Genomic DNA, 13,883 nt, shown 5'->3' with positions numbered 1-13,883 from the left:
TACCAATCCTCAGAGGACTGTTTGCCCGAACTGATAAAACACAACACAGCTCAGCCAGCTTGGTATGATTGGTAGTCTCTGCATAAAGATAGACCCTGATGATTCAGTAGAAGCACCAAGACTGGACTTTCCTTTAGCTACAGTGAAGGACAGTCACAAGCACAAAATTCATCATCAAATATAATGAGGATTGTTTTTTTTTTCAAACCTACGAAGGTTATGAATTGGCTTTATTTACCAGGAATCATCTATATATGGGACTTCATAGATGGGTGCAGTATCTAGTTTGTTCAGTACAGTGTGCATGTCAATCCAAAATGGAGCCATACTGCATACAGTATAATGGCTAATAATATAGAGATTACTGATTAATGCAAAAAAGTTCTGCAGTGAAGTAAAATTTTAAAAAGCCTGCCTGTGGAAACAGGCTACCACAAGAACTGGAGGAAAAAATAAATGTGCCTGCATATGCAGTTGAATCTGCAGATTGTTCAGCTCCTATGCTAATCATTTTTAATAATATAATTTGCATAATCGATCTAATCTCTAGCAATAGCTATATGTCTGTATTTCCAAAAGGGGCAGGGAAAGATTGGTTTCATATTTGTAACTGTTTTTCAGTTTTTTGTGTGTTTTACACTAATATCCTTTCCCATTCTGGGCACATTAATGTATTATTTTTATAATAAACAGAAATCTCTCCGGGCAGTAAAGACCTCTGAAATGGTTTACAGCACAAACGATAACATGTATTGAATTATAATGCAAAATATTACAACGCATTGTACACGTGAAGTTTATGTTGTTCTATTCCAAGCGGTCATATCTGCATAATACAATGTCAGCAACTAACGCACATTGTCAAGTTGCAAGGCGAGAAATGAATGTGGGCCATTTCAGGAACTAGGTAAAGAGGTGTCATTTTTAAGCTTAAACGTGATTTGTTTTTTCATCTCAGTTGTGTCAAAATACCAGGTGGCATGAACATAAAAAAGAAGCCTTAGTCAATAAGTAAGGCAATATATCCAGCTTTATGACCCAGTACTGGGCACATCAATATAAGACAAATCAGTATGGTGTCTGAAAGACTCACTTGACAAGTCTTTAGTACCCGTGAGATTTCTAAGCTTTGAAAATGTGATTTTTTTGTCATCTCCTTTCTGATAGATGAGACAGTTCATAGTTGTGTCTGAGAAGCAGCAGCAGAAAGAAAGTAACAGTGTGCCAGCAGGCCAAAAACTGCTGATTTGATTTTGAACCAAATCATCTAAAGTGTTTGCTGAACCATATTTTATCTTGGTCAGGGACCATAAAAGCCACCAGAGCAGACATTAGGCAGGCATTGTGTTGTGTTAAGGCACCGCACAGACTCATCTTTGTGAAAACATTCATGAAGGGTAGTTGTAGATACAGCCAAATGGGTGTCCAGTCTTTCACAAATTATTTTGTGAATTAGGAAGCAAGGTCTATTAGCTGTTGCACATAGCTGTGTATCCAAACCAAGACTGTATTACAGTTACTGTATACACAAAACAACCTGAACAGTCAAATAAACAGCTACAAGAAAATTAGGACAGAACATAGTTATTCCTTATGCATTATACAGACAGTTAACCTTACTTAAAAAATGAAATAAAATAAAAAATAAATCACAATAGAACATAACCTCTAAATAATTTGGGTTTTTTTACATATAAATTGTGTAGATCCTACCAAGGTTAAGATTTGGAGTTGGAATTGTAAAAAATGGAACTGGGATTGGAAATGGAATTTACCTCAACCCTGATGGATACTTCATGTTACTGTGAAACTTGAAACAAAAGATTCAAATTTACTAACATAGGTGAGGTGTTACTTTTTTGGGGGGGCGGTGGGGGTTGGAGAAAATCAATAATTTTTTCGAATTCCAACTTTTCACCATAGCATAATAATAATAAAAAAAAATGTGATTTGCATCTATTCTTTAAAAATAGTATAAATGACACTTCAGCCTTCCACTGACTCTAGCATACTGCACATCTTTATATCTGGTTCCAGTTATGTTGAAAAGCCTATAACACAAGCAGCAGGCAGTCTTAATACAGTCTCAAAGAAATTATCAGTTGCTTTTCTGGGCAAGGGAAAATAAACTTATTAACGATATGTTAGTGCACACAGTTACGGGGCCATTTTCATGGAATAACCAATACAGACCTTGTGAGAAGCCTAAAGCTGACAATCAGTAAAGTTGTACGCAATTAGGTTAAAAAACATCAAACAGTAAGACAGAGGCACTGCAACAAGAAATCAATACAAGGTAATGCAGCTCTCTGGCGCTCTCTACAGATATCTCAAAACTTTAGCCACCAGCACAAAAAATAATAAAAAGCTACATAAAGTCTGTAGCATAACTTGAAACTGAATATAAAATCACAAAAAAGACAAGTGCAAGTGAAATTATTGCTCAGGGACTCTTACATCTTGTAAAGATGAAAAACTTCAAATACAAAAAAAAAAAAAAAAAAAAAAAAAAACTGAGAAGTAATCCAGTATTCTTCCATTCTTTTCTTGTTAATGCTACTCATTCATATACATTAACTGTCTGAACACAAAAAATATTTAATGATTAAATAAATATGACATTAATAAGTCTTCAAAATGAATTGACACCTTAAATATTTATTAATTTTACATTATTGCATGGAACCGTAGAACATTGTTGTTTGGGGGAAAACAAAAACCTGTATAAAACCATTCTACATAATTAATATTTCTTTGTTAGTTTTCTGTAGGAATGGATGCCGTGGGTCTGTAGCAGAACGGGGCTTTGTCTCATTGACTCTGCTGCTTCACGCTTCTTCAAGCTCCACAAGAACACCATCACAGTCTTTAGGGTGAAGGAACATCACTGGTTTGCCATGTGCTCCAATGCGAGGTTCTTCTGAAAGGGTTCGAATCTTCTTGGCTTTTAAGTCTGTTATAGCTGCCTTTATGTCATCCACCTGAGCGTACAAAAATAAAATATACAAAAGTTTCAATAAACTCTGGACTAGTTGTGAATGCAGCAGCAAATAGTATGTTACAATGCAAAACATGAATTAACTGATACAATCAGTAAATGCATCTGCAATATAAGTCCTCAGTGAAATACATTATTGAAGTACTGGAAAAAAGAGATTAGACAACTGCTGGCACAGATTTATTTTAGATTCAATAACCTGAGAAGCGTTTAACGCAGCTCCTGACCCCGAATCTAAAGCAATTAATAAGCGATTTAAAATCAAAATACTGTTTATAATTCATATTGTTAAATTCCTACCTCAATGCAGATGTGATGCATCCCGCCAGCTTTGTTCTTCTGCAGGAAACCTGAAATGGGGCTCTTTTCTCCCAAGGGGTACAGCAGCTCCAGTTTGGTGTTGCCCAGCTCCACAAAGACGGTGTAGACACCATGATCCGGCAGAGGCACGGTGTCGCTCACCCGGGCTCCCAGTACATCGCGGTATAAAGAGATAGCTTTCTCAAGGTCTGGCACCGCAATGGCAATGTGATTCAGCCGGCCCAGCTTCCACATGGGACCTGGTACGACTTGGGCAAGGGGCTTTGACAGGGATAACCTCCTGACTGTGGGTACTGCATGACGAAAATGTCCGACAATACCTGCAGCTGCAAAAAGGGGCTTTGTTAATTACAGCTGTGTGTGTGGTGGTATCGCGAATCTGTGAAGCGCTTAGCATTTGACATTGGAATGCATCACTTTTTTTTCTGTTCTGCATACAATCTAATTAAATTTTCCTCTGGACTGAAACCAACAACAAGAGAATGAAAGGAACAACATCCAGGACCCCATTGACAGTGGTGACCAGACAGCAAAAAGAAGGGAGGTCATGATTGTTGGGGGACTCCATATTGAGAAACACAGCAAGTTCAGTTCGCAGTTTGGACCCCCTTACTACAACAGTGTGCTGCCTTCCGGGAGCCTCGGTCAAGCACATCACTGAAAACGTGGACAGGCTCCTAGAACGAACAGGAGACGACCCGGTAGTAGTCGTCCACATCGGTACAAACAACATTGGAAGAGACAGACCAAAATCCCTGCAAAACAAATTCAGAGAGCTAGGAAGGAAATTAAAAGAGAAAACCAAAACTGTGGTATTTTCTGGTATACTACCCGCACCTTGCAAAGGACCATATGGACAGCTGGAAATAATAAATCAAAACCAATGGTTGAAGACGTGGTGCACACGGGAAGGCTTCACCTATCTTGATCATTGGACCACTTTCTACAACGAGGACTATCTGTATAGACGGGATGGACTGCATTTAAATAACAAGGGAACTAGTCTACTTGGAGAAAAGATCCTCGAGCAGGTTCAGAAGCATTTAAACTAGAAAGGAAGGGGGGAGAAATCAACAAAAAAACAGAAGGGAGACCGCATCAAAACAAGAACAACAACTCAGGTAAGACAACCATTAAATGTGTTTATCTAAATGCTAGAAGTATCAGAAACAAAATTCTAGAACTTGAAGCTACTGCACTAACAGGTAACTATGATGTGATAGGTGTTACAGAAACTTGGTTGTCTGAGAGTGATGGGGACGAATATAATATTTGTGGGTATACACTGTATAGGAAAGACAGGCAGGACAGAAGAGGAGGAGGGGTAGCGCTATACATAAGAAACAGTCTTGAAGCCCAGGTGTTAAACCTGGACAAAGAAAATAAAACCGAATCAATATGGGTCAGAATAACAGACAAAAATTCAAAAGGCATAATAATAGGAGCATGCTACAGACCGCCAGATTCAGACGGTGAGCACAATAATCTGTTATACAATGACATTAGAAATGTGTGTAGCAAAGGAGAAGCCATACTAATGGGGGATTTCAACTTCCCCCAAATAAAATGGGAAAACCCGGTGGGTAGCGCGAAGGACGAAATAGAAATGGTGGAAATGACAAATGACTGCTTCCTAACACAATTTGTGAAGGCACCCACTAGAGGGGAGGCATGCCTTGATTTAGTCTTTTCAAATAACGAAGATAGAATAACTAAAACAGAGGTCAGAGAACCACTGGCAAACTCAGACCACAACATGGTCTCATTTGAAGTGTTTTTTAAAACCCAAAAAGTAAAGACTAAAGCTAAGGTTTACAATTTTAGAAAAGCAAACTATGAAGGTATGAAACAGAGACTAACAGAAGTAGATTGGAGTAAAATAGAGAAAACACCCACAGAAGAAGGATGGTTGTTCTTCAAAAACGTAGTACTAGAGGCGCAAAACAATTATATCCCTAAAGTAGACAAATCTAAATGTAAAACTAAATTGCCAAAATGGTTTAATAGATCAATTAAAAAAAATATTCAGCGAAAAAAGGCACTTTACAGAGCATTAAAAAAGGACCAAAAAGAAAGTACACAGAAAGAGTACACAGAACTGCAAATGCAAGTCAAAAAGGAAGTTAGAAAGGCCAAGAGAGAAATAGAAATGAACATTGCTAAGGGAGCTAAAACCAATTCCAAAATGTTTTTCCAATATTACAACAGCAAGAGAACATTCAAAGAGGAGATTAAATGTTTAAGAGATACAAATGGCAAAATCGTAGAGGAAGAAAAAAAAATAGCAAATATGTTAAATGATTACTTTTCACAAGTTTTTACAAAGGAAGATACTGACAACATGCCCCACATGTCATCCAGTTCCTATCCAGTTTTAAATAACTTTAGCATAACTGAGGCAGAAGTGTTAAAGGGACTAGGAGCTCTTAAAATAAACAAATCCCCTGGGCCGGATGAGATCCTCCCAGTAGTACTCAAAGAAATGAAAGAAGTAATTTACAAACCGCTAACCAAGATCATGCAGCAGTCTCTTGACACAGGGGTGGTACCGACAGACTGGAAAATTGCAAACGTAATACCGATCCACAAAAAGGGAAACAAAACTGAACCAGGTAACTACAGACCAGTAAGCCTGACTTCTATTATATGCAAACTTATGGAAACTATAATAAGATCCAAAATGGAAAATTACCTATATGGTAACAGAGTACCTGGGAGACAGTCAACATGGTTTTAGGAAAGGGAGATCGTGCCTAACTAACTTGCTTGATTTTTTTGAGGATGCAACATCGATAATGGATAATTGCAAAGCATATGATATGGTTTATTTAGATTTCCAGAAAGCTTTTGACAAAGTCCCGCACAAAAGATTAATTCTCAAACTGAACGCAGTTGGGATTCAAGGAAACACATGTACATGGATTAGGGAGTGGTTAACATGTAGAAAACAGAAAGTACTGATTAGAGGAAAAACCTCAGAATGGAGTGTGGTAACCAGCGGTGTACCACAGGGATCAGTATTAGGTCCTCTGCTATTCCTAATCTACATTAATGATTTAGATTCTGGTATAGTAAGCAAACTTGTTAAATTTGCAGACGACACAAAAGTAGGAGGAGTGGCAAACACTGTTGCAGCAGCAAAGGTCATTCAAAATGATCTAGACAAGATTCAGAACTGGGCAGATACATGGCAAATGACATTTAATAGAGAAAAGTGTAAGGTACTGCACGCAGGAAATAAAAATGTACATTATAAATATCATATGGGAGATATTGAAATTGGAGAAGGAATCTATGAAAAAGACCTAGGAGTTTTTGTTGACTCAGAAATGTCTTCATCTAGGCAATGTGGGGAAGCTATAAAAAAGGCTAACAAGATACTCGGATACATTGTGAAAAGTGTTGAATTTAAATCAAGGGAAGTAATGTTAAAACTGTACAATGCACTTGTAAGACCTCATCTTGAATATTGTGTGCAGTTCTGGTCACCTCGCTATAAAAAAGATATTGCTGCTCTAGAAAGAGTGCAAAGAAGAGCGACCAGAATTATTCCGGGCTTAAAAGGCATGTCATATGCAGACAGGCTAAAAGAATTGAATCTGTTCAGTCTTGAACAAAGAAGACTACGTGGCGACCTAATTCAAGCATTCAAAATTCTAAAAGGTATTGACAGTGTCGACGCAAGGGACTTTTTCAGCCTGAAAAAAGAAACAAGGACCAGGGGTCACAAATGGAGTTTAGAAAAAGGGGCATTCAGAACAGAAAATAGGAGACACTTTTTTACACAGAGAATTGTGAGGGTCTGGAATCAACTCCCCAGTAATGTTGTTGAAGCTGACACCCTGGGCTCCTTCAAGAAGCTGCTTGATGAGATTTTGGGATCAATAAGCTACTAACAACCAAACGAGCAAGATGGGCCGAATGGCCTCCTCTCGTTTGTAAACTTTCTTATGTTCTTATGTTCTTATGATACCTGTATTGCATTTCAAAAACATTTCATGACTTAAGTTTTTGTATCGCTTTGTGCAGTTTAGTGCTACTGCAGAGATCAGCCACAAGAATAGACGGTTATAAAACAAACACATAAAAACAGCCTACATACAGGGATGTAAATCTATGTGTACAGTAAACAACCAAGTTGGTTGCGTTTATGGGTGTTCGATGTATTTATTATTATTATTATTATTATTATTATTATTATTATTATTATTATTAAAAGCAAATTAGGAACGTTCACTTATCATTTCCTCTCCTTAGCGCTCGTTTCTAAGATCTTCTTCACACAATATCGTAAAATACAACAGCAAATACCTGCAACCTTCATCATGGAGGCCGCCATTTTTAAAATACTTCTCAAATGCAACTTTATCTATACTGCACCACCGGATGATAAAACTACACTGCCACCTGGTTTACACAACTCGAATACATTATTATTGTGTAATATTAAAAAACATTCTGAAACAATTTAACGGAGCGTGTGGTTTATTTAAAACAGCATTTACTGTGTTGATCGTAGACCTGTGTGTCGGTTTTAAAGAGACGCATTTTATCTAATAAATACCGTAGCTACAGGAAAAAGGACATCATTATTTTTATTCATGGGGACCGACAAAATGCCAAGCCACCACATTAAAACACACAGGGAGACTGCTTTAACGTAACTTAAGAATATTTAAGCAACTGTCTTGGTCTTCTTTCGTGTGTAATTAACAAGATTTACTTTAATTTTTAACGCGGAACTATTGTCTTGGGGAACACATTTCGACCGACTGAGTCTAGAATGACGGACACTGTTCCTTGACGGACATGTTTATCTGGGAGCCCAAAACTTCCCATGTGAATGAAATCATGGCCGGTGTGGTAACGTGTTCCAAGCTGGAAAGCTGTTTAAAGCTTTTAAATACAAATACTGCTCACCCGGAACAGTTTTTAAGGTAAAATAAAATGCTATATTTAAGATAGCTGACATGATTGCATCTGTAACAGTCTTATGTCGTTGTTCTAAACTCACGTAGTTAACTAATCTGTAAAACTGTCATTATTTTTACTGCGATAGTAATATAAGGTGCAAATGAACACATCAACTTGGTTGAATAGTACATAGGATTATGTTGATTTGCAGAATGTAAAGGAGAAACGTAATTCTACTAAGTTGTGAAAGGGTTTATAATGTTATCTTTCTTGTAATTAAAATATATACTGTATATATAAATATATGTAAGGTATATATTCCCAACCTTTGCACCGATGTGGGTTATTTTAATCACGCAAACATTACATTTTCACGCTATGGCACATGTACCTTACCACTGTAAATATAATAATTCACTGACTTTTTTAATATATATAAACAGCTTGCAGGATGGCCTGGCATCAGACTTCACATCTCTCACAAAGACGCTTTATGATTTGCACAAAGCAGAAGAGCCTGCTGGCGCAGTGGGCAGCCCCTTAAAAGAACTGGTAATAGGACATTTTGATGAGGAACAGATCTGGCAAGAGCTGGAACTGCAGAATGATTCAGTACTGAGCCATTTTCAAAAGGCAGTGATGAGAGCATCTAAAGCTGAATATGTTAGCCTCCTTCCAGAATCAGAGGAGGAGGAAGATGATGCTACAGGCTCAGTGGAGGATTCTGGGAGTGAGGAGGACTTGGACCAAGCAGATTTAGGTGAGGGTAAGGATGGAGATTTAGAAAACCATGAAAGTGAAGATAGAGGCAGTGAGACAGAGGAGGAGAATGAAAAAGCAAGCAGGAAATCCACAGCTAAAAACACAGCGTTTGAAAAGTTTAGTGATGAAGATTCAGATGTCGACTTTGACGTGGATGCTCTCGAAAAACGGACACAACAGAGACAAAAAAAGACTGAGAGGCAGGGGGGTGGGTCCATTGTGGATGATCGGTTTTTCAGGCTGGCAGAGATGGAGGCTTTTCTGGAAGATGTTGAAAAGAAAGAGGAGAAGGGCGAGGGAGGAGATAGTGATATCGATTACTTTGAGGACATGCTGTCAGAGGATGAAGAGATGGAGGATGAAGACATTGTTTCAACAAATAAAAAAAAGGTAACAGCAGCATAAAATTGTTACTAGCTTTTGTTGCCAAACTACATTAGACACCTACGCCCCTATTAGGGCTACATATGTGGTTCATACATTAAATTAAACATTATAATCATCACTTTAGACCACTGAACTGCTTGTTGTGCAGTACATTTATTTTCCTTTTGTTTGTTTCGTTACCATCAAATTGTTGGTTTGCAGCAGCAGAAGAGCTCAAGAGACCTGAAGTACAAGGACTTTTTTGACCCAGAGGGTGGCCCTGCTAAGTCGGATGCTGTCAAGGAAGATGATGATGTGGGCAGTGATGGAGAGGAATACGGGCAGGATGATGAGGAGATGGAAGAAGAAATGGAAGATGAAGAGTATGTATTCCTAGATTATATACAATCACCTGCACTAGCTCCTGTCTAATGATAATAACAACCACCCCTTTCAGAGCTTGTGGTGACGACCCATTTTTATATATAATAATTACAGCACTACAATGATCTAATTAAGATTAAAGAAAAAAAATAGTTAAATGTGTGTTTCGGTTCGGTTAAAATGCCGCAACTGCCAAACGAAATGTAAAAAGCTTTACTGTTTCAGTTTGGCTGATTAGTTTTGGTTTTGTAGACATGAGATGCTGGAGAATGTGGAAAGCAGGCAGGCCAAGGAGGCTTTGAAGAAAGTGACCTTTGACCTGTCAGAAGATAGTGAAGGTGAAGACGTGTCGGATATCCTTGGTGGGAAGTGGAAGGAGCCGGAAAAGCCAGGACCCAAGTCCTCATTTGAAAAGCGTCAGGAAAAGGTAATTCATACAGACCAAGGACCGCTTATCATTGACTGTTTCCGCATGGTAGCATTGTAAATTCACTACAGCTTATTTACAGTGATGCATTTCTTGAATTACTCATTTACTGTAATGTTGTACTTTTAGCCTGTAGTTGCAAACGTTAAGATTTTTTTTTTTTTTCCCCACCGTTAGTGCCACCATTCAAAGTTGAATGAGAGATTGTGCTGTCTTGTTTACAGATGGCCGAGAAGATTCAGGAGCTTGAAAAAGCAGCCTTGGAGAATAAGCCATGGCAACTAATAGGAGAGGTGTCAGGACAGAAACGCCCAGATAACAGTTTGCTTGAGGAGAACCTTGTGTTTGACCAAGCTGCTAGAATGGGTAGGTGGATTTTCTTGGACAGTCACAGCTGCTGTTTATTGCAGTGTCTCAGTGCTCATGTTGTGAACAGATCATTTTATTTTTTCACCGATGCAGATAGAAAGACTTCTATAACTGTTATATACTATTATATACGGTATCATACTTTCTTTACTACACAGTGGGTCATGAGCATCCGGTTTGGCTGAGCTTTTTAAATAAAAAGGATTGTCATAATTCTACTTTGAAACACTGCTCTCTTTCTAGCCCCTGTGATCACAGAAGAGACCACACTTTATTTAGATGATATCATCAAACAGAGGATCAAGGACCAGGTTAGTTCACTGAAGTCCCAATGGTTTTTCTTTGTAAAGTGATGCTTGCTCTTGAGCAAACTTTTCAGTGTTTCATGATTTATATTTCTTGTAATATTAAAGTCCTGCTGAGACTGAGAGATGTTACTCTTTACAACAGAACGGAAATACAATTTTTATATTTTTTGTCTTTTTTTTTATATCCTTTTAAGGCTTGGGATGATGTGGTCCGCAAAGAAAAGCCCAAAGAGGATGCCTTTGAATACAAGAAGAGACTGACTCTGACCCACGAGAAGAGCAAGCTCAGCCTTGCAGAGGTGTATGAGCAGGAGTACCTGAAGCAGACGCAGGTAGGAGAATAATTAACTGTATCTGCACAGTTGGAATAAGTATAAAATATTGTAGCCAACTTAAACATCTAAAGCAGAACAAAGAGTTGCTACTGCAAGATCTCAAAACAAGGACTTTAATCACTGTACAAAGTGGGTGAGCAATTTTAAATTATTGCGCTTGTATGATCAGCAGGATCCATAACCAAAGTACATATATATATCTTTTTTTTTTTTTTACAGCAAAAGGCAGAGGAAGAAGAGAATCCAGCACATTTGGAAATTCAGAAAATGATGGACTCCCTTTTCCTGAAGCTGGATGCTCTTTCTAACTTCCAGTTCATACCAAAACCTGTAAGTACACTGTCTGTGTTGACCCAAAACTAAAAATCAAACAAACTTGTATGAGTTAAAGTAGACATTGGTAAGCCAATTGTATGTTTAGTTTAGTAATAGACATATCAAAGCAGTATCAGGGATAACTGGGGATTAGGGACCGAATTATCTGGTCGTTAATCACAGCAACTCCCATGGAACAAGATCTTTATTACCTGCCAAATTTCAGTATCTTGCTGCTGTTCTTGTGAAAACAGTTTTTAAAACTGTAATGAGACTTGCTTGCTTTGCAACAATTCCTGATAAATATAATCAAAAGAATGAACCTTTAACCGTGTGGTATTTAACAGCCTGAAAATAAATGCTTTTGTTTTTGAAAAAGAAAATACATGGATGCTGATGTGTAGTGGCTTGTTTAATTACTGGTTTACCTGAGGGAGAGCTAGGCAGAGGTGATTCAGCAATGCTGTTAAAGTTTTAACACCAAAGTTATTTCAGTGTTAGTCTTATCAACCTGTTTAACATTGGTGTAAAAAAATAAGAAGTGACATCACAAGAAATTACAATCACATCACAATGTATAATTAGTAAGTTTACTTGGCACAAGCCCATTATTAATCTAGAAAGAAAAGATAGGTTGGCTAAGGTAATCATACCTAATGCAGACTTTAAAATTCTTGATCAGGCTCCCAGTATATATATTGGCTGGTTGTTTTTACAGGTTGATCACAAAATGTGGCCTTGTGTATCATTATGTAATTTGTTTTCCTTCCTGTCTAGCCTGCACCAGAAGTGAAGATAGTTACGAACATGCCGTCAATCACCATGGAGGAGGTGGCACCAGTGAGTGTCAGCAATGCGGTATTGCTTGCACCAGAAGAAATCAAAGTAAGTCTTGTCTTCAGTACAAAAAATACAAGGGAAAACGGCAGATTACTTGGGGCATGGATTACTTGTATAATTTTCATTTTTGGGGACACTAATGCTCCTTCAGGCTGTCTTGCAACTATCCTGTTTTTTTAAACATAATGTAATCACTGTAGTCACTGATACAGAAGGCAAATAAATAATTAAAAAAAATAAATACTTTCATTAGAGACAGAATAGATTTAAGCTAGCCAAGCACTCGCTGTTAACACATGACTGGTACTGACTATGGGAAAACTTTGCTTTTATAGACAGTGGGGAAACAAAGCCTCTACCTCTATTTTGTTAAATTCTGAAGGACAAGGCGATAAAAACCAAAAACAATATTGGCCTATAAAAACACAGTGCATTGATGGATGCTATCCTATGTTTCAGGTAAAGAACAAGGCTGGGGACATTAAGGGTGATGCAGAGAAAACAGCAACAGACAAGAAACGGGAGAGAAGAAAGAAGAAAATACTCAAGCGGCTCAAACAGAGAGAGAGAGAAAAACGGCAGAAACTGCGGGAGAAAATGAACGAAGGGAAGAACCTGAAATACACGAAGAAAGAGGCTGCTGAGAATCTGAAGAAACTCGCTAAAGACGGCAAAACTACTTTACTTAAGGTAGGAAACTACTGACTTGGTATATTTTTTAACTTCGTCTGATCTGCTAATTGACAGTTATCGACTTCCGAAAACTTTTTCAAAATTTCTCAGAAAATGTTTAAATAAAATGGCTTTCAACTTTGAAGTCCTAGAATATTGTTGAAATCAATAAAATGATTGCTGATTTACAATATTCACAAGTTATACGGTGCATTAAATATTCAAGGTTTCGCAGAATAAAAGTACAAGCCAAACAAATCCTCCAAAATTTCTGTACTGCGCATTAGATCATGGAATAAAAACAAAGACCTTGATCTTTAACAATGCCTAAAATAAACTGCTGTCATCTGCATTGCTTCACTGCAAGTTTTATCTGACTCTGCAAAAGTCACTAGACGTGATTCATGGTCTATCTATTGCTGAGTATGCATATGCCCAGTACTGATTCACTTACACAGTCTAGCTAACTATTAAATTGCGATTGAATTGCATTCAGGTTTCTTGTATGGATTCTGCAGTACTGCTCCCATTAGGTGGCAAGCTGTCAGGGTTTGGCCAGTGAACTGTCTTGTGTTTTTGCATTTCTAACTCTCTTCTGTTTTCCTCAGGATGAGGGGAAGGACAAAGCATTGCGATCCTCTCAAGCCTTCTTCTCCGAGCTGCAGGATCAGGTGAAGAGGCAGCTCAAGGGAGCCAAGAACGATGCAGCCAAGAAAAAAAAGCACAAGGAAGTTTCTGCCATCAAACTGAAATTGTAACATTTCAAGTGGTTCAGATTTCATTTTGTACAGACTTCCTGTTTTGTTTGTTTTTATATGAATTGCTTGTGTACAACATGAGACTTCACTTTAAATAAACAATTTATGAATGTG

At 37.8% G+C, this 13,883-nt stretch overlaps 2 protein-coding genes across 3 annotated transcripts; one reads left to right on the top strand and one right to left on the bottom strand.

Annotated features, from left to right (window-relative positions):
* Positions 1–2,638: 2,638 nt before the first annotated feature.
* Positions 2,639–7,733, bottom strand: LOC121294856 (methylmalonyl-CoA epimerase, mitochondrial-like). The gene is made up of 3 exons (XM_041219000.1): positions 7,631–7,733; positions 3,299–3,645; positions 2,639–2,981 (listed from the first exon to the last, which is right to left on the bottom strand). Exons 1-3 carry the CDS (start codon positions 7,656–7,658, stop codon positions 2,829–2,831), a joined length of 528 nt encoding a protein of 175 aa, XP_041074934.1. The 5' UTR covers positions 7,659–7,733; the 3' UTR covers positions 2,639–2,828.
* A 375-nt stretch (positions 7,734–8,108) lies between these two features.
* On the top strand, positions 8,109–13,883 carry LOC121294855 (U3 small nucleolar ribonucleoprotein protein MPP10-like). Of its 2 annotated transcripts, none has more exons than XM_041218999.1 (11): positions 8,109–8,256; positions 8,677–9,385; positions 9,587–9,744; positions 9,998–10,172; positions 10,397–10,538; positions 10,785–10,852; positions 11,044–11,181; positions 11,404–11,514; positions 12,277–12,384; positions 12,799–13,029; positions 13,620–13,883. In XM_041218999.1, exons 1-11 carry the CDS (start codon positions 8,129–8,131, stop codon positions 13,767–13,769), a joined length of 2,118 nt encoding a protein of 705 aa, XP_041074933.1. In that variant the 5' UTR covers positions 8,109–8,128; the 3' UTR covers positions 13,770–13,883. The 2 variants fall into 2 exon arrangements, with proteins under 2 accessions (XP_041074933.1, XP_041074932.1); XM_041218998.1 differs by having other exon boundaries at positions 8,111–8,256; positions 9,584–9,744.

The sequence above is a fragment of the Polyodon spathula genome, chromosome 19, assembly GCF_017654505.1.
Source record: "Polyodon spathula isolate WHYD16114869_AA chromosome 19, ASM1765450v1, whole genome shotgun sequence".
In the NCBI taxonomy this organism is placed as follows: domain Eukaryota; kingdom Metazoa; phylum Chordata; class Actinopteri; order Acipenseriformes; family Polyodontidae; genus Polyodon; species Polyodon spathula.
The sequence above is the reverse complement of the archived record's forward strand: the minus strand, read 5'-3'. Positions and strand labels throughout refer to the sequence as shown.